This window comes from Puntigrus tetrazona, chromosome 15, assembly GCF_018831695.1.
Source record: "Puntigrus tetrazona isolate hp1 chromosome 15, ASM1883169v1, whole genome shotgun sequence".
Taxonomy (NCBI): Eukaryota; Metazoa; Chordata; class Actinopteri; order Cypriniformes; family Cyprinidae; genus Puntigrus; species Puntigrus tetrazona.
In genome coordinates this window covers 10,076,419-10,093,151 of record NC_056713.1, presented here as the reverse complement: position 1 = coordinate 10,093,151, position 16,733 = coordinate 10,076,419, and the positions used below count along the sequence as shown (strand labels likewise).

Below are 16,733 nucleotides of genomic sequence, written 5' to 3'. Positions count from 1 at the left end.
TAGTTTTAGTTATGATCTTAAAGCGCCCCCTTCTGGTTATAATACGCGTTTTTCCAGTTATGGTCTGCATCGTTGGAATAAGTTACACATTTTTATAGTGTTGAACTTTGTGTTTACATTAAACTAGGGATAATTTATACAGTTTTATGGGAGTAGGTAACTGCTCCGATAGCCCATAATACTAAATCGAGACATAGTCTGTTTAAATTCATTTACAAAATATATTTAATGGCAGCATATTCACAAAGATTCTCTATAATAACTAATCTTTGAATTACAGTACTATCAATCACAATTAAAACAGTGCACCGAATTCATACACAACCAACGGAAATGGCTCGGAGAAAAGATGAACCAGAAAATTAAACACAGCACAAAGCTAAGGGTATCTGTATACAATTCACAAAAGAGGGAAACGTTTGAACTCCACAGATGGTTGATTATCTAAAAGATTTGTTCTTTTCAGGAGTGACTTACTGTCACGGCAGTTGCAAATGCGTTCTGTTTTTCCTTAGAAGAGTGAGAAAATGTTTTTGTTAGCGTTACCTTTCAATACAGCAAAACCACCAGCATTTTAATGAAACCTTTTTCTGTCCTAGCAAAAGTACATTCAAACGTCACATAAACGCTATACGCTACACATGTTTGTGACCTACACTCCAACACAACGTCTTCTTCTATCAGTTTATAATATACACAACCAGTCAAAAGCTTGGACACGCTTGACTGACATTGTTTTTAATGATCACAAAAACTTTTGACCTAAAGGCTACTGCTGGAATACATGAAAATGATTTCAAAGACCAATATTAAGTTTCCATGAGGTTGTCTACTAATTATACCTATTTTTTATTGCATTATTATTAGCAGTAGTAGTATGAGTTGGAGTAGATGTTAAATGTAAGCCGTAATACGTTTTGAAGCAGCTCGAATATGAATTTTCACTCGTATAAAAATGTTCAATGGGACGTCATTACCATACGATCTTTAACGTTATAACACTGTAATGTAGATATTGTAACAATGAAGATTGAGTTGGTGTGTCAAAACTTCTGACTGGTCATATACTAAACAACACAACTCTTCAAGCAAAAATGAGGCATCTTTTCAGCCTCGAAATTGAAAGTCTCTTTTTGGCAAAAGAAACAAATTCACAAAAACAAAATATACACATTTAATCAAACCACAGAGTAAACATGAAAATATCTAACGCCTCCTGATTATTGGTCTCTCAACAATCCTACAGTACACCCCTGAAGCTAGCATTTCTGTTTTTAAGCCGTGGAAAAACATCAGTAGCTTTGATCTCGTCGTTTAGACAATTAACTGTTCAGTGAGTTCAGTATTATTGCAGAAAGTGATGCCCAAGCAAGTGCCTGTCCGTCCTCACGTTGTAATAACAATACAATGAAAGTGCCTGAAAACTTCAGAGATATGTCGTGATGATCACGACACCATCCCAACATGACTGATAAGCTCATCATAACAGCCTCTTATGAATCTTCCTGCTTTTTATGGATAACGTGTATTGCTATGAACATTTCATGACAACCTGTCTGGCATAAAATGGCTGATCGGAGATGAATGCAGAGCTGATAGCTGCCACTTCTACACTCATAGACATAAACATCAAAGAATGTTGGCTAATTAAAAGGCCCGTTTAGAGGCTAAAGGTCAGTGGAAAAGCGTATTGATAGTTGGCCGACAAGTCTTATTTAAAAGCGGTAGTGTAGTGGTAGTTTTTCTCCATGAAGTCCTTTAGCTTGGTGGGATAGTCTGTCATGATCCCCGTAGCCCCAAGGTCGAAGGCACGTTTGAAGTCCTCTTCGTCATTCAGCACCCAGACATACACCTGCGGTTGGACGGGGAAAAAAAACAAACAAAAAACAAAGAGCAGTGGAAATGCATGATGACGTTCCAGTCAAGAGCGAAATGCCATTCAAAGCTCCTGCCATCTGCTCATGCACATCACAGCACTCAAAGCAATGCTTAAGCATAAAGTACAAGTGGCGTATGACCCAAATCTCATTTGGAGGTTAGCGCTCACCTGTATTCCTCTGCTCGTCAGATGATCGAATAATGCTTTTCTCATGAGGAGCCTGGAAATACATTCATATCGTAAATTGTAGTGTGTTAGAAGTATTTTTGTAACATGGCTTTTCTTTTCTAACATGCTTGTGATTGCTTTCATCGCTAAAACCAGAATGTGTAAAGGCTCTAAAGAAGGCGGTTAACTACTTTCCCATAAGAAACACATAAACCGTTTTAAGTAAATATTTAGGTAAAAGGTTTATTGAGGCCAGAGTGCACATAAACTTACGTGTCTGCCAGCCATGTTATGAAACGCTGACTCCGTGTCTGCCGCTCAGGATCTTTGAGTCTACGAGAAACCAGATCTTTATCACTTCTCAGATTTTCAACCAAAAATGTCTAGCAAAGCACTAGTTTTGTGAGCATACAAAGTTCACCTGCTGAGCCTAAATGTAAAAAGGACCAAATCTAAAGATATTTTTTTCGATACTAGTAGAATTATAGGAGCATGTTGCGAAAAGTATTGGGTCACCCCCTTCTTGAGGACAGGTTTCAATACTCTATCGATATCCATGAGCACAAATCTTGACGTTTAAGCATATGATTTTCTGGGGAATTGTGCATTTTATAGCAACAGTTTGGACAGGACCCTTTTCATGGTCCTGACAATGCCTCTGTGTATAAGGCAAGGTTATAAAAGAAATTATTGATTGACTCAGTGTGGTAGAACTTAACTGGTCTGCAGAAATCCAGCTGAACACCTCTGGAGTGACTTTACATGCAGACCTTGAGCCAAAAACTCCTCACTAAACACCAATGACTTGTGCATATATGGACAAAAGTATTGGTACACCCCCTTCTTTAGAATAGTTAAAGGCACTTCCTGAACTGTAGCAGTAAAGATTCATATATTTAAAAATTGCATTTCCATCTCTTTTGCAACAGTTTTGGAAGTGTCTAAAATGACTGCACCCATATCTACAAGTCATTGGTGTTTGGTGATGATTTTTGGCTCAAGGTCTGCATTTAAAGCCAGAGGTGATAAGCTGGGTTTCTGCAGACCAAGTCAAGTTCTTCCACACTGACTAAATAAAATATTTATTTTTCTTGCATTATACACAGAGGCATGTTATATATATATATATATATATATATATATATATATATATATATATATATATATATATATATATATATATATATATATATATAGTATATACACACACACACATTTTTGTTTTTGGGTCACCACTGACTTCCATAGTATTTTTTTTCCTACAATGGAAGTCAATGGTGACCCAAAAAAGCCTGGTTGGAAACTTTCTTCAAAATATCTTCCTTTGTGTTCGCCACAAAAAAATGTACAAGTTTGTAGCTACTCGAGGGTGAGAAAATCATAACAGGATTTTCATTTTTGGGTCAACTATTCCTTTAAGAGTTGTACTCACGGAAATGACTAAAGTAGTCAAACCTGTTCATTAGAAGACGTTGTACCAATACGTTTGGCAATATAGTGCATGCATGACTAAAATGCATATGTTCCTCACTTGGAAATGATTGAAGGCATGGGAATCTCCAGGAATTGTTCCTTGAGCGGGACAAAGGGTAGGAGGCCTGTGTAGAAAAGGCCGAGCAACAGCAGCACTCTGGGCAAACTGAATAAGATTGGGATTTGTGGGTTCTACAAAACAAATAGAAAAAAAAACATCAGATATTGTCATTTTGCATACTTTATTGTTCAGTTATGTAGTTAACTAATAAGCAGTGCATTACCTCTTTGTAACATTTCTTAACGATTTCATTGCTGGAGTTTCCCCAGACAGTCAGATGCTCCCTGTTGTATCTGACAACCAGCTCAGACACCTGACAGAAATAAGAAAAGAAAAACTCTATTTCGCTTCTGGTGAACTGGTCTCATCAACCTGATTAATTTTAGTGGTGACAAGCAGCTGCACAGACAGAGGATTCGAAGAAATGAAATACGAGCGGGACAGCAGGGGCCCACAAACCTTCTTGATGAGAGTGTCGTTGTTGACCTTGATGTCGATGTTTACAGGGGTGTTTGGGAAAGCTTCAAACACGTCTCTCAGCAGAGGAATGCGTTTGTCATCTCCTCCTTCACAGTAGCATTCTGAAACACATCAGGAATAATGTAATAGTTGGACATTCATGTATTAGTAACCATTAAATGAATACAAACCTGTTTGAAAAGTAAAGTAAAAAGATTAACTGAAATGCGAGTGAAAATATTAATTGATGTGCAATAATGTGCAAAGGTGTTCATATGATAAACATTACAAATGTACTTTTATTTGATTTGAGACTAAGAAATGGATCAGAAAAAGTTTTTTATTATTAATTTTGCATTATCACAGTAACGTATAACTTTTAATACTACAGCTTTGTTTAAAGGTTTCAGATAAACTATAAAATTATTAATTTGTTGGAGTATCATTTTTAAGAAAATACTATTTTACCTCAAATTGAATGATTCATTCAATTGGTTATTTCTTTGTAATGATTCAAATTCAAAAGCTTTCTTTTTTCAGTTAAGATGGTCTATAAAGAACACATTTTGAACTTCACTGTAGCATATCGGCAATACTACAGACACACTGGAAATCTGCTTGATTATACCTTAAATCAGATTTGTTGGACATTAACTAGACTGAACACTCACCGCGTTTGAAAGACACCCCAAGCTTACAAAGGTAAGGTGGAAGATCCTAAAAAGACAAACACTTTCAGAAACCAGCATGTATTTTCATGCTGACGTTAGAGTTTTTTAGCCAAGCCTCGAAACAAACGGACTGCGATTTTGAATACAGGACGTTTGAAGTTTCTCTACTCACAGAATAAGCCACATCCGAAATGTATGCATTAATTCCAGTCGAGCGCTTCAGGTTGGAATCGTGCAATACCACCACCTGCTCATCCTTGGTCAAATGACAGTCCAGCTCCAACATGTCAGTGCCCAGCTGAACAGCGCTGAGGAAGAAGAAGACGTGAAACAGATGAGTTAAAGACACACCTGTTCATTAATCATGAACGTGGTTTTCATCCAGGGCTGCGTTTCCTAAAAGTATCGTAAGCTTAAGCACATCGTAGACGCATTGAAACCAGCGGCTTGGGCTTACGATGCTTTTTGGAAACGCAGCCCTGATCCAATTTTGTCACCATCTGATAACGCCACTTGGACGAGCGATGAAGAAACACTTCAGGTGCTTCTGAATTCTTCAACTCTACTATACAAAAATGAACTAAGCGTGGTAGGTTTTAATACAGTCGCACTCATCTGTGCAAGTCCAAGGAATAAACTGCCGCCAATTGAGAAACTCACTGCTTGAAGGCTGCCATTGTGTTCTCCAAGTTCTCACCAGCTCCTGTAGACGAAGGAAAACAATAGCAGTGCTTGAAATTTGTATTTGTTAGTTACTAATTACTAAAAGTGATTTTTTTTTATGTTGTATTTAGTTTCTGCAGTATTCCAGGGTTCACAGTCCACGCTCCAGTGTGTAGTCAATACAGTCAACGATGAACCCTCTGAACCAACGCTGGCCCAACACGAAGGTATTATGATAAATGACTTAAAGATAAAAAACAGATTTTCCATTACACAGAAGACAAAAATGTTCCAAGTGCATGACTTAAGGGCTTTACTCAGCAATGTTACGAATGTAACCCTGTAAGTTTCATTTATTGACTGTGCCTCAAAACCTAGTGAGCCTACTACCTAGTCAGCATTTTGTACATCACTGTTCACTAGGTTTCGGCGTACGAGGGAAAAACAGTGATTGAATGAAGGGTGAAAAGCTTTGGAGAGCTGTGGGCTTGCTGAAGCAGGGTTTGCCGATCACTTACCGCCGCGGTGTGAGATGTGTTTGCTCCGGAAGGCTTCTTTCTTTCGCCGATGCAGCAGAGACGGACACTTGAGCAGTAACGTCGAGGTGAGCACATATCCGGTAACCGTGGATAAAACATAAACCGCGGCGCTCATTTTCACTTTTATCGGTCGGGCAGTCCTGTAAACACACTTATGTAACTACAATTCATTGAAACGCGACAGTGTCTGCAGAAGTCAACGCACCGGCCGGTATCATCCAGCACCGCTGGCCAGCCGCCGCTGCCGGGCTTTAACAGCGATCACAAGAAAGACGAGAGAAGCTGTAGTGTCAGTCAGATCGGATCCTTCTTTATTTGCACCGTCATGCATGTCTCAGTTAACCCACCCATGGGCTTGCAGTCCAATGTTTCTTGACAGGCCACCCCCCTGCGCAGTTTACATATTGCTCGGGTCAGTCATAATACTACAGTCGCAGAACGCGCATGCGCACTGCAAGCGTCTGGTGACGCGCGTGAACGCGAGAGGATGCTCATGGACAAATAAAGACATTCGTGTCAGATCCATTCCGCTTTAAACAAAAAAACGTTTTCTGTTACAAAACAATGGTCAGCGAGACAAAATTAAAGGGATAGTTCACCCAAAAATAAAAAGTGTGGCTTTATTAAGGTCTACTGAGACTCAAGTTGTTCCAAACCTGGTTCTTTACTCCGTTTAACTCAAAAGAAGATATTTGTAAGCGAACAGCTGATGGTAGAAATTGACTTATGAGTAGAAGAAAACTGTTATGAAAATATGGGGAACTATGGTGTCTACTGTTTGCTTACAGACAATCTTCAAAATTTCTTCTTTTACGTTCAACCGGAAACTCATTCATAACATGTTGAGGGAGAGTAAATGATCATCCATTTTTTTATTATTGGTGAATTTTTAAAAACATTTTTAATCTCTATGTCTAAGTACCTTTATTTGTGTGATTTTGTAATTTTCTAGCCTTACATAGGCTATGAAACATTAGAAAGGCCTGTAAATGTAATTTAACATGTTAAAAAACGAATGTTATCTTTTTTACACACACACACACACACACACACACACACACACACACACACACACACACACACACACACACACACACATATATATATAATGCATTTTATGTGACATATCTAATTGGAATCTCGAGTTTTAAAAGCGAAATAAAAAATAATGGGATGCCAAATGAACTGAAATTACAGTAAAATGGAAATGACATTCAGTTACAGTTAAACATTCTCTACATTTCATTTGAATGCTAGTATAATGTAAAGTGACAGGTGTTATCTCTCGACTAAAGTTCAAGATCTCATTGTTTCAGCCATTCAAGTGTTGTTTTACATCAATGGGATTTATGAGGGATTATTGGATTACGCAACCAAGGCATGAGACTTCAGCACGAATGACTTCACTCTAAAGTAATAACTTATTCAGGCACACGGCATAAGTTTTGCAATCAACACAATTGAGCTTTTATTTCATTGATCAGATTTCACTATGTGGCTCTAAATAAGCAGTCCTTCCCACATATTACAAGCAACTGATCCAAGTGTGTCAAAGGTCAGTCAGTCTTGTCTGTCAAAGTTCACTACAAAGTTCAAGCCTATATTGCAATCGCTAAGAAATCAGATATACGACAAAGATTGCCAATTGAAATGCATCTAAACCGAAGCTCTCTTTAAATACAGCGCAGAAATCAGCTTTTAAGAAATTGCTGCGTTTCCATCGCTGCTGTGTGTATTTAGTTTTTACTGAATTCGTCTTGTAATCTAAGAAAGAGGGACCTGGTTAGAAGAGCTGTAACTGATAAAGTTCTACATGTCGACAGCACTTGCAAAAACCCTTCAAGAATGGAAGTTTCAGGAGAAAGAACTGCAGCAGCTTCAGGTAAATGATTTTCTGAATCTGTTCTGAATGTCCATATAACAGCAGACCTTCGCTAAATGAAGCGTTTCCGTGTCCAGGAGACCCATCGGCTTTACCTGCAGAAGCTAGAGGAAGTCTCCAAACTACAAAAGAGCTTTGCTGCCTCCATTGCTCGACAGAAAAAGAATTTAAAAGAGAATTTAAAGGCTTTGACTAAGTAAAAAAAGAGTTTTTTTTCATTATGAAGCTTTTTTGAATATGATTGTTGCCTGCTAATGTGAAATTCCTGTTCCCAATCAAAGGTTTAACAAAGGCCTGACAGAGGAGGAGAAGGAGGAGATTAAGGAGGCCAAAAATCACATCCGAAATATCCCCAGCCTAATCTTTCAAATGGAAGCGTTTCTTCCTAAGAAAAACGGGTACTGAAAGATTACGCAAAATAAAGGTTGTTTCAACTTTGTTATCAGAAGCTGTAGATACATATATTTGTTATATATTTGCTTATCTTTTCAAGGATTTATCTCAGCCTTGTCCTTGGGAGTGTGAATGTCAACCTTCCAAGCAAAGAGGCCAAGTAAGCACAAAAAATATTGATTTTAAACACATTTCAAATGTACTTAAAAACTGAAACTCAATAGATTTGTAACTTTATGTTAACTTTATGAATACACGATACATTTATTTTCCATCAGACATTAAAACGCCCCTATTATGGGTTATGAAAGGTGCATATTTTGGTTTTGGGAGTCCCGAAAAAAAGGTCGCCATGCATGCAAGACCAAAAAAAAACACTTTCATTGTCTCATCATATGCATTTATTTTTACATGACTGCCAAAGGATTCATTTTTCCTTACATGATTTCATTTCATCATGTACTGCCTGATAAAGCAGTGTTCGTGAGCGCTGCTCTTTGCTTTCAGAGAATATATCTGCAGTTTTGTTGCACCATTTGCATTCGGCCAATAGGTTTTGTGTTTACAATTGAAGAATAAATACATTTCTAATTAAAAAAAGCAAAATTATGGTTATTTAAACAAAGAATTCACAACAAAATAGAATAATAATTAATTTCTTTCAGCTTTTGTGGAATACATTCTTGAATTCGTCGTCCTATACCTGTATCTTTCTATTGCAGAGCTGGATACAAGGATGAGTATGAAAGGTTCAAGCTGTACGTGACCGTGACTTTGTTCCTGCTGACCTTCGCTTGTCGCTTCTTCATCAACTACAGGTAGGAGTGAGTTCACACAGGACCGACCGACACACTTTCCCTCGCGTCGCACTTCACGCCTGTCTTTGTTCTGTAGAGTTGTGGATGCCCTTCTTAACTTCCTGTTGGTTTGGTACTATTGCACACTGACGATTCGTGAAAGCATCCTCATCAGCAATGGATCCAGGTCAGAAACTGTCAGATGAAACACATTTCAGGTTTGAAGATGAGACATTGCTGCTTGAGGCCGTCACACAAGAAATGTTTGATCAGTAATGGGTTTAATAAGCTACTCTTTTTGGCTTGTGCCATCTGTACAACCTCATTTATTTATTTATTTTTTTTGCAGGATTAAAGGCTGGTGGGTTTTCCACCACTACATTTCCACCTTTCTGTCTGGAGTCATGCTAACCTGGTGAGTCAAACTATTCATTTCAGACCTACTTAAGTTTGGCCTTAAAATCAGCATAAATTGCATTCACGTGTTATTTTTCTATTGAGTTTGTACTTTTGAACGAAATAGCCTGACCAAAGTGATGCCAGTGGAAAAATCAGATATTAAGGAAAATGTTTTGGAAGTGATTATTCACGATAAATCACTTGACAGTGCTAAATAAGACTGAAGAACTGAAGAATTATGCGAAAATACAATAATATAAAAATAAGTTGAGTTAAAATGAGTTAATATAAAATGAGTTGAGTTATAAGTTGAAGTACTGGAATTACTCAAATAAAAATAAAATCGACAGCTAAATATTAAAAACAAAAACTAACAATATTGACGAAAGCACATATAAAATAACAAAGGCTTAATAAAACAATAGTATGAACAATACTAAAATAACACGGCAATTGTTTTCTTTGGAATAACATTAACATGTTAATCATTTAGGAGTCAAGGAATGTCCAAAAATGATTTTCTGTTGGTTTTAAATGCATCAGCACAAGAGTTAAAAAACGTGTTGATGTACTAAATAATCAAAAACTAAAACTGAAATGAAAATGAATGAATAACATAAAAAAAAAATACAAATGCCAAAGCAAAATTACAAATTTAACTTAAAATGAAAAAAATTATTTAAATACTTTTTCAAAATATTTCAAGTATAGTAGTAGCATGTTAAAATAACCCTGATGAGCAATAAACAATAAATAAAAATCTGTAAAAATGCTGCTGCAGTTGCTTTTCCCTCAAACTACACTTCTGTTGTTTATGTAGGCCAGATGATGAAACCTACCAGTCTTTCAGGAACCAATTCCTGGCCTATTGTTTGTATCAAAGTAAGTTACAAATTCGTCATGGATACACGACCTTGTGAAACATCTCTTGTGGGAAAAATACCAACGGTGAGCGATTCTGAAGGCAAGCGCATGACTTTCTCTCACAGGCTTTTTGCAGTTTCTTCAGTACTACTATCAAAGTGGGTGTCTCTACAGGCTAAAAGCACTGGGAGAAAGACACAACTTGGACTTGACTGTTGGTATGAATTACTGGATTTGCAAAATAAAGACAATCTGACAGTGTAGAGCTGTTTATCAAATAGTCTTCTGTTCACACAGAGGGCTTTCAGTCGTGGATGTGGCGGGGACTGACTTTTCTTCTTCCCTTTCTCTTCCTGGGTCATGTAAGTGTTTTTCTGCCCTATAGAATATAAAGGACATACATGAAGGATAAAGCTTTGAAAATGGAACAGCACATGCACTTTCTTATATAAGTAATAATTTACTGTATATCTTGGTCAATATGTCACAGTTCTGGCAGCTCTGGAACAGTATTTCTCTCTTCAGATTGGCTCATATGGCTGAAAGTAAAGAATGGCAGGTCAGTGTTGTTGCGTAGGCCTTTCCACAACATCGTAATGAAAGAATACGATGAATGCACTAACTTAGCTAAAGATTACGAATAAACTAAGATCCTGAAGTTGCGCTGACCTGTTGGACCTTTTTTTTGCAGGTGTCCATGTGCGGCTTCTGCTTTCTGGTTCTGTTCGTGGGAAACTTTTGGACTACACTCGCAGTCGTCCGTCACAAGCGCAAAAACCAGCAGAATGCCAAAAGTCTGTGATTTTTAAAAGGTTTCATGTAGAAATGTTGACAATGAAACATTTTCATTTTTGTGCAAAACGTGCATTTTTTGCTGTCGTTCAAAAAAACACGCAGAATGCATTTTTATTACAAAGTGGGATAACCTGTAATAAATGTGTTCGTAGAAGTGGAATTTTTAAAAACCTGAATAAACTATACAAATGAAAATGAAATATGTTGGTTGTTTTATGTATGTTTTTCTATTAGCCCAACACTATTTTAACGAATTTTCTTATTATTACAAAATAATAACGTTACTCATGTCGTATGACTTAATATTGTTTATTACATGATTTAAATAAATTATATACGTATTAGTCACCCAAGCGCCAAAGACCTAAGATGACCTCAATTTCCCAGCATTCCTCTCATAACAATATGGCGGCGTCCTTCGACATGCAGCCGTAAAGTTAGCCAGTTATTTACATGCGACGTACGAAGTTAGTGGTTTCTCTGGCTATTGCTGCAGACTTATAAACAGTGCCGTCCTTCTGATAGTCCACAGAAGATGTTGTTTTTAGCCGTGATATCGTGTTTGCTGTGTTGTACAGTCGGCGCTGACATGTCAGGTGGGTTTATATTGCGACGCATGGCTGACAAACAGCATGAAAACGAGTTAACTTATAATAAACGGACATGTATAATTCCTTCAATGCACGTGCACTCATTTTGCACGGCACACTCAACGTGTCGAGTTTTGCGGTTGGACTACGTTTCGAAATATAGTGAGCTTCCTACTTAGCATTGTTAAGACAACCCAGGCGCCTTTACAGTTTCAGTGTTTTTTAACCATGCTATAACAATAAAAATGCTGACTATATAGGCAGCTCGCTAGGTTTTGGACGTTCTTTTATATCGCTTTTCTGTCTCATCAAAAACGCGTATGTCTTATTGTTTGTTTACATATCATTAGGCTAAATACATGCCCCTTGCATTCATTCGCAGGCGCTTTGAGAGATGTTTGGGATTTCACTGAGAGCTACCTGCTGACTGTGTGGCAGAACAGGTTATATGTGTACACTACTGCTGCTGTTTTCATAGGAGTCTGGTTTACTCTCAACGTGCTTCTCAAAAAGGTAATAAAGCGTTTGCATAAAAAAATGGGAGGATTTTGTTAGTGTTTTTCTCGTTGTTGCTAATGAGCACAGCTTACTGGATTGCGTTTTTCATGCATAGAAGAAAATGGTCGACCCTGCGAGTCCTCTTCTTCATAAAACTGCGAAGAAGCAAGAACTTTCGCCCGAAACGGAAAAAGTCGTTCATGTTTCAGGGGTCAAAGTGTTTTATGGATCACAGACGGGAACCGCAAAGGTTTGTGCACACTGGTGGTCAAAAGCTTGCGACCGTGTTTGTGATGCGTTTGTAAACTACGATTTTTAACTCTGCCTAGGGTTTCGCAAAAGAGCTTGCTGGAGACGTCAGTGCTCAGGGGATCCAGTGTGAGGTTGTAGATATGAAGGAGTTTGACCCGGAGGACACACTGGCTGAGGAGGTGAGTGTGTAGCGTATACTATTCTGACCCAGTGCACTTTCATGTTTTTGTTGCGGTAGCATGTAGTTGAGCAGGTGAAAAAAAAAAAAAAAAAAAAAAAAAAAAAAAGATTTCAGCTTCAGGATTTGTCATGCTTGCGTAAGCGCTTCACTTTCAGCTTTAAGGATATCACAGGAATTACCTTGAGCTTCACATCTTTCAATTACCGCTTACTCCGATAACATTTACAGGGAGCATAGATCTTCTGGCTTGCAGCTAATCAAAATACTTCTCCCTGAGCGGAATGTAGAATAATTTACCAGGCTTCTGTATCACCAGAGCTTAAATATTAAAACCCCAAGACTATTAAAGGCAAAATTAAATGACCTCTGTACTTCGAGGTAAAAGCAGAATGCAAAACTGCATAAGCACCAAAACTAACTCTTCACCATTCTCAATCAGAGCCTAGCTTAAAATCAATCTGTCTGTTACAGGACAGTCGGGTATGTTCCTCTCAGCTTTTATCGCAGCTATTATTCTATTATTCAGCGTCACTGATGTATTATTGTGGTTTTAAGTAATGTTTTGAATCAGTTATCTCCCATGTATTGATGTTTGGTATTTCTTTATAGTTTTACATTATATATGTGTGTGTAATATAAATAAATAAACGCGCGCACACACAGATATACTTATTTTATATACGTATTTTATTTACTTTTTTTTATTTTTAATGTTTATAGGTAATAACAACCCTGTTTATAAATGCTGTAGCATGGTTTATTCACGATGTTTGCTCCGTTTTAAATATTAATGACAATTTGGGTGGATGACACAAATGGTCAATAAATGGTTGGATCATATTCTACCCCAAAATCAAAATAGTTTTTTCTTCCGATTTTAGTGAAAAAAAAAAGATGCATGTTTTTGCGTTAAATATTTCTTCAATTTTTCTCTAGTGCACAAGCAAGGTGATCTGCGTGTTCCTGGTTGCCACATACACAGACGGGCAGCCCACTGAGAGTGCCGAATGGTTCTGTAAATGGCTTGAAGAAGCTTCCACAGACTTCCGTTACGGGAAAACCTACCTGAAGGGAATGAGATACGCCGTCTTTGGGCTTGGGAACTCCGTTTACGTCGGCCATTACAACACTGTGAGACGCACCCTCGCTTTCACTTACTTTTTGATGGGAATGTGTTGAATCTTACCAAATACGCTTTCTGTGTCCAGGTCGGTAAGAACGTAGATAAGTGGCTGTGGATGCTGAGCGCTGCCCGGATCATGACCAGAGGAGAAGGCGACTCCAACGTTGTGAAGAGCCGACACGGCAGCGTGCAGGCTGACTTCCAGGCCTGGAAAACCAAGTTCTTGAACCGGCTGCAGGCCCTGGCCAAGGGTGAGAAGAAAGCCTGCTCTGGCAAGTGCAAGAACGGCAGCTGCAAGAATAAGAAGAAACATAAGGAGGAGGCAGAGGACAGCCAGTCGCTCGCTGAGAAGAACAACTCGGAGGCAAGCCGCCGTCCTCCTCTGATGTCTTTGAACACATGTAGTCATGGTAACAGCTCTCGCTCTGCACATCCCGAGAGCAGATTGTTCCCCTGCAGTCTGTGCTGCACTCATGTAAATGGGATCTGAACAGCGGGGGTGACGTTACCGGCTTCGGAGGAAATTTTATTCTCTTAGATGTCCCTCTCGTATTCTTTACTCAAACACTTATAGGGAGCATCGTTCTCGTAAACTTCAGCTCCTTTGAGTGGTTTAAATAATAAAGTTTAATAACCTTAAAGGCACTTGAAATCCTCCTAGCTAGTTGGGAAAAATTTGGGGAAACTTTGTGAATAAGAAGTTTTTTGGATTAAAAAAATCGTTCTAGAATGGAATATCCTTCAAATGTGTGATAGAGAAATTGCTTTAGATGGTTGTTTGAGAGAGCGGTCGGAACCTGTTTACAAAGCCTATACAATGGAGAGAAAGAACTGACTCAAAAGAATCGATTTGCCTGGACGAGTTGACAAAAATATGGGACATGCATAATAGCTGCTGAAATATTTGAATGGAAAACATTTCTTTGGTTATTTCTCTACGTAGATGTTTTCATGGGTTGGGTATAATCTCTGTTTGGTTTTCAGGAGGAGCTGATGGAGTCCAGCAGTGACGAAGAGTCCTCCGCTGAGGAAGACAAGTCTCACGGCTCCGTCATCGACATGGAGGACCTTGGGAATGTGATGAATCGTATGAAGAAAGCCAAGGTAAAAACAAAACCATGCAGCTCCACTGGGTTTACTCACAGTTTATGCTCTTTCATAATCTATTTAGTGGAGATTTAAATGGATAGTTATTTACCTTGTCTTTTGGCGGCTTTTTCCATACAACAGCAATTAAAGGGAAGAAATTCTGTTATTGTTTACTCACCCAAACCCATGAGTTTCCTCCTCCTGCTGACTATGAAAAAAGAAAACTCTTGACTCCCATAGTACAAGAGAAATGCTATGGAAGTCAATGGGTGTCGCCAACCCTTGGGTTATCCACATTCTTAATAATATCATGATATGTGCTTAGAAGAAGAAATCAACTCATGCGGCTTTGGAACAAGTAAATGATGACTGAAATAAAATCTAACTATCACTTTAGTGTCAACACAGTATGTCAAAGATCAAAGGCAAATCAGCTTGCAGGCATAGATCTCTCAAAAAATGAGAGTTGTCATCATTGACTCACCCTCATGTTGTTCCAAAATTTTTAAACTATCCCTTTAAATCTGATATTTTCCTTTCACGAAACTATTGCTTGACTTCATGGTGCTTGGAATGTATTGTAGGCATGCTGTAGGACTTTTTGCTATTTTAGAGCATGATGTGATCTCCGAGTTGTCATTGTGCGCCATGAAAACAGAAGAAATGACAGCGAGCGGTTTTGTCCTGACACGAGGGTGAGTAAATAATGACAGAGTTGGGCGAACTATTCCTTTAAAAGGACAGAGTGCTGGAGACACACCGGCAATGGCTCCATTGAAGGAGACTGAGTGGCAGATGGTTTGCTACAGCAGACAGCAGCTCCAGCAGGCGCTGGGAGGACTTACGTAACCGTGAACTGTGATCACTGACGCCCACTCTACAGGCCTGTGCGCAGGAGTGATTCATGAGACAGAAGCGCAGACAAATCTCCCCATACACACGCATACGTAGAGAGGATCCCAGCCCCCTTTAATCCAGTAAGGGCCCTTTATGAATGCCTTCAAGATTGGGTGCTTAAAATGTTTTTAAAAATGTGGTTCACAGCTCGAGCACTCAGTTGTGATGTTCCCGATGCCCAGATCAAACGATATCCCATAAGCTATGAATGTGTGTCAGCTGGCAGATAATTACAGGAGAGAGCAAATGGGGCTTTGGAAAAAAAACATGATGGATTTAATAGCGTTATTGATTTATTTACAAGGGCTGGCAGTTTAATGTGTTAGTGCTGTATAATTAGTTATCCTAAAAAGCATTTGTGTTCAGAAACATGGAGGGATTGCAGAGATCTTGATATGCATTTAACACTCAAAGCAGTCTCGGCCTGATATAACATGCACACGTGAACACCCCAGATGATCAAACAAACTGTATCTTTCATCCACAAGGGGGTCTTTTTGTGGTCCATTTGCATTGTGAGTGCCATGAAGTCACTGGTAGCCGGTTCACTTTCTGGTTCACTCTTAACTGAACTGGTTAGATGTGAAAACCTTTTTAAAAACACTAAGATACAGTGGCCATATCTGTCTGTCTCTGATAAAATAATGAAATTTACATAATAGCTTTTTTTAGCAAATTTTGATATACAGTTAATTTGATTATTTAGGGTAGGGTAATTGATTTGATAACTTTTTGCTTTTAATTGATTGGCATCCCTAATATTTACATTTTAAAGATTAAATCAAAATCGTCCAAATTCTTAATTATTTTTAAAAAGACAAATTCTTAAAAAACAAGAATTTTATTCAAATGTAATTATTATTTTTTCTTCCCCTACTGGCATAAACATGTCTGCGCGACCAGGCTACAAATATAATAAATAGGCTAATAGTAGAGTTAAACATCTAATGTGGATCGATAAAATGTCCATCCTCCATTCTTTTACTCACCCTCATGTTTCAGAAGTGAAATGTTATGATTTTCATGCCTTTTATGAATGTGCAGCCGTGACTTACAGATG

General features: G+C 38.3%; 3 protein-coding genes across 4 annotated transcripts in view; 2 read left to right on the top strand and 1 right to left on the bottom strand.

The window, feature by feature from the left end:
• Positions 1-201: 201 nt before the first annotated feature.
• On the bottom strand, positions 202-6,475 carry gdpd1 (glycerophosphodiester phosphodiesterase domain containing 1). 2 transcript variants are annotated; one of them, XM_043259758.1, is made up of 11 exons: positions 6,119-6,475; positions 5,893-6,053; positions 5,372-5,414; positions 4,884-5,019; positions 4,712-4,757; positions 4,041-4,162; positions 3,805-3,894; positions 3,579-3,712; positions 2,321-2,380; positions 2,048-2,099; positions 202-1,852 (listed from the first exon to the last, which is right to left on the bottom strand). In XM_043259758.1, the coding sequence occupies exons 2-11, from the start codon at positions 6,026-6,028 to the stop codon at positions 1,712-1,714; spliced, it is 960 nt and encodes a 319-aa protein (XP_043115693.1). In that variant the 5' UTR covers positions 6,029-6,053; positions 6,119-6,475; the 3' UTR covers positions 202-1,711. The 2 variants fall into 2 exon arrangements, with proteins under 2 accessions (XP_043115693.1, XP_043115692.1); XM_043259757.1 differs by having other exon boundaries at positions 5,893-6,471.
• Positions 6,476-7,483: 1,008 nt separating this feature from the next.
• On the top strand, positions 7,484-11,243 carry tmem120ab (transmembrane protein 120Ab). Its single transcript, XM_043259756.1, has 12 exons — positions 7,484-7,795; positions 7,873-7,991; positions 8,077-8,193; positions 8,289-8,348; positions 8,911-9,006; positions 9,083-9,172; positions 9,335-9,400; positions 10,205-10,266; positions 10,374-10,466; positions 10,546-10,610; positions 10,739-10,807; positions 10,940-11,243. The coding sequence occupies exons 1-12, from the start codon at positions 7,727-7,729 to the stop codon at positions 11,048-11,050; spliced, it is 1,017 nt and encodes a 338-aa protein (XP_043115691.1). The 5' UTR covers positions 7,484-7,726; the 3' UTR covers positions 11,051-11,243.
• Positions 11,244-11,423: 180 nt separating this feature from the next.
• tyw1 (tRNA-yW synthesizing protein 1 homolog (S. cerevisiae)) overlaps positions 11,424-16,733 on the top strand; it is a 47,577-nt gene continuing 42,267 nt past the window's right edge. The window contains exons 1-7 of the mRNA XM_043259755.1: positions 11,424-11,639; positions 12,016-12,146; positions 12,247-12,381; positions 12,461-12,562; positions 13,501-13,695; positions 13,773-14,051; positions 14,672-14,791. Of these exons, the coding sequence (XP_043115690.1) occupies positions 11,579-11,639; positions 12,016-12,146; positions 12,247-12,381; positions 12,461-12,562; positions 13,501-13,695; positions 13,773-14,051; positions 14,672-14,791 (1,023 nt within the window). The 5' untranslated portion in view covers positions 11,424-11,578. The remainder of the gene's footprint in view (positions 11,640-12,015; positions 12,147-12,246; positions 12,382-12,460; positions 12,563-13,500; positions 13,696-13,772; positions 14,052-14,671; positions 14,792-16,733) is intronic.

What these genes read in the sequence shown, in the direction of transcription:
- gdpd1 (XM_043259758.1), bottom strand. Translation starts at nt 6,028, where the DNA reads ATGAGCGCCGCGGTTTATGTTTTATCCACGGTTACCGGATATGTGCTC. An exon ending in ACACATCTCACACCGCGGCG is followed by an intron (nt 5,415 to 5,892) that starts GTAAGTGATCGG and finishes CTTCGTCTACAG; the next exon opens with GAGCTGGTGAGAACTTGGAG. An exon ending in TGGGGTGTCTTTCAAACGCG is followed by an intron (nt 4,163 to 4,711) that starts GTGAGTGTTCAG and finishes GATGTGTTTCAG; the next exon opens with AATGCTACTGTGAAGGAGGA.
- tmem120ab (XM_043259756.1), top strand. Translation starts at nt 7,727, where the DNA reads ATGTCGACAGCACTTGCAAAAACCCTTCAAGAATGGAAGTTTCAGGAG. An exon ending in CGCTTCTTCATCAACTACAG is followed by an intron (nt 9,007 to 9,082) that starts GTAGGAGTGAGT and finishes TTTGTTCTGTAG; the next exon opens with AGTTGTGGATGCCCTTCTTA. An exon ending in TCTGGAGTCATGCTAACCTG is followed by an intron (nt 9,401 to 10,204) that starts GTGAGTCAAACT and finishes TTGTTTATGTAG; the next exon opens with GCCAGATGATGAAACCTACC.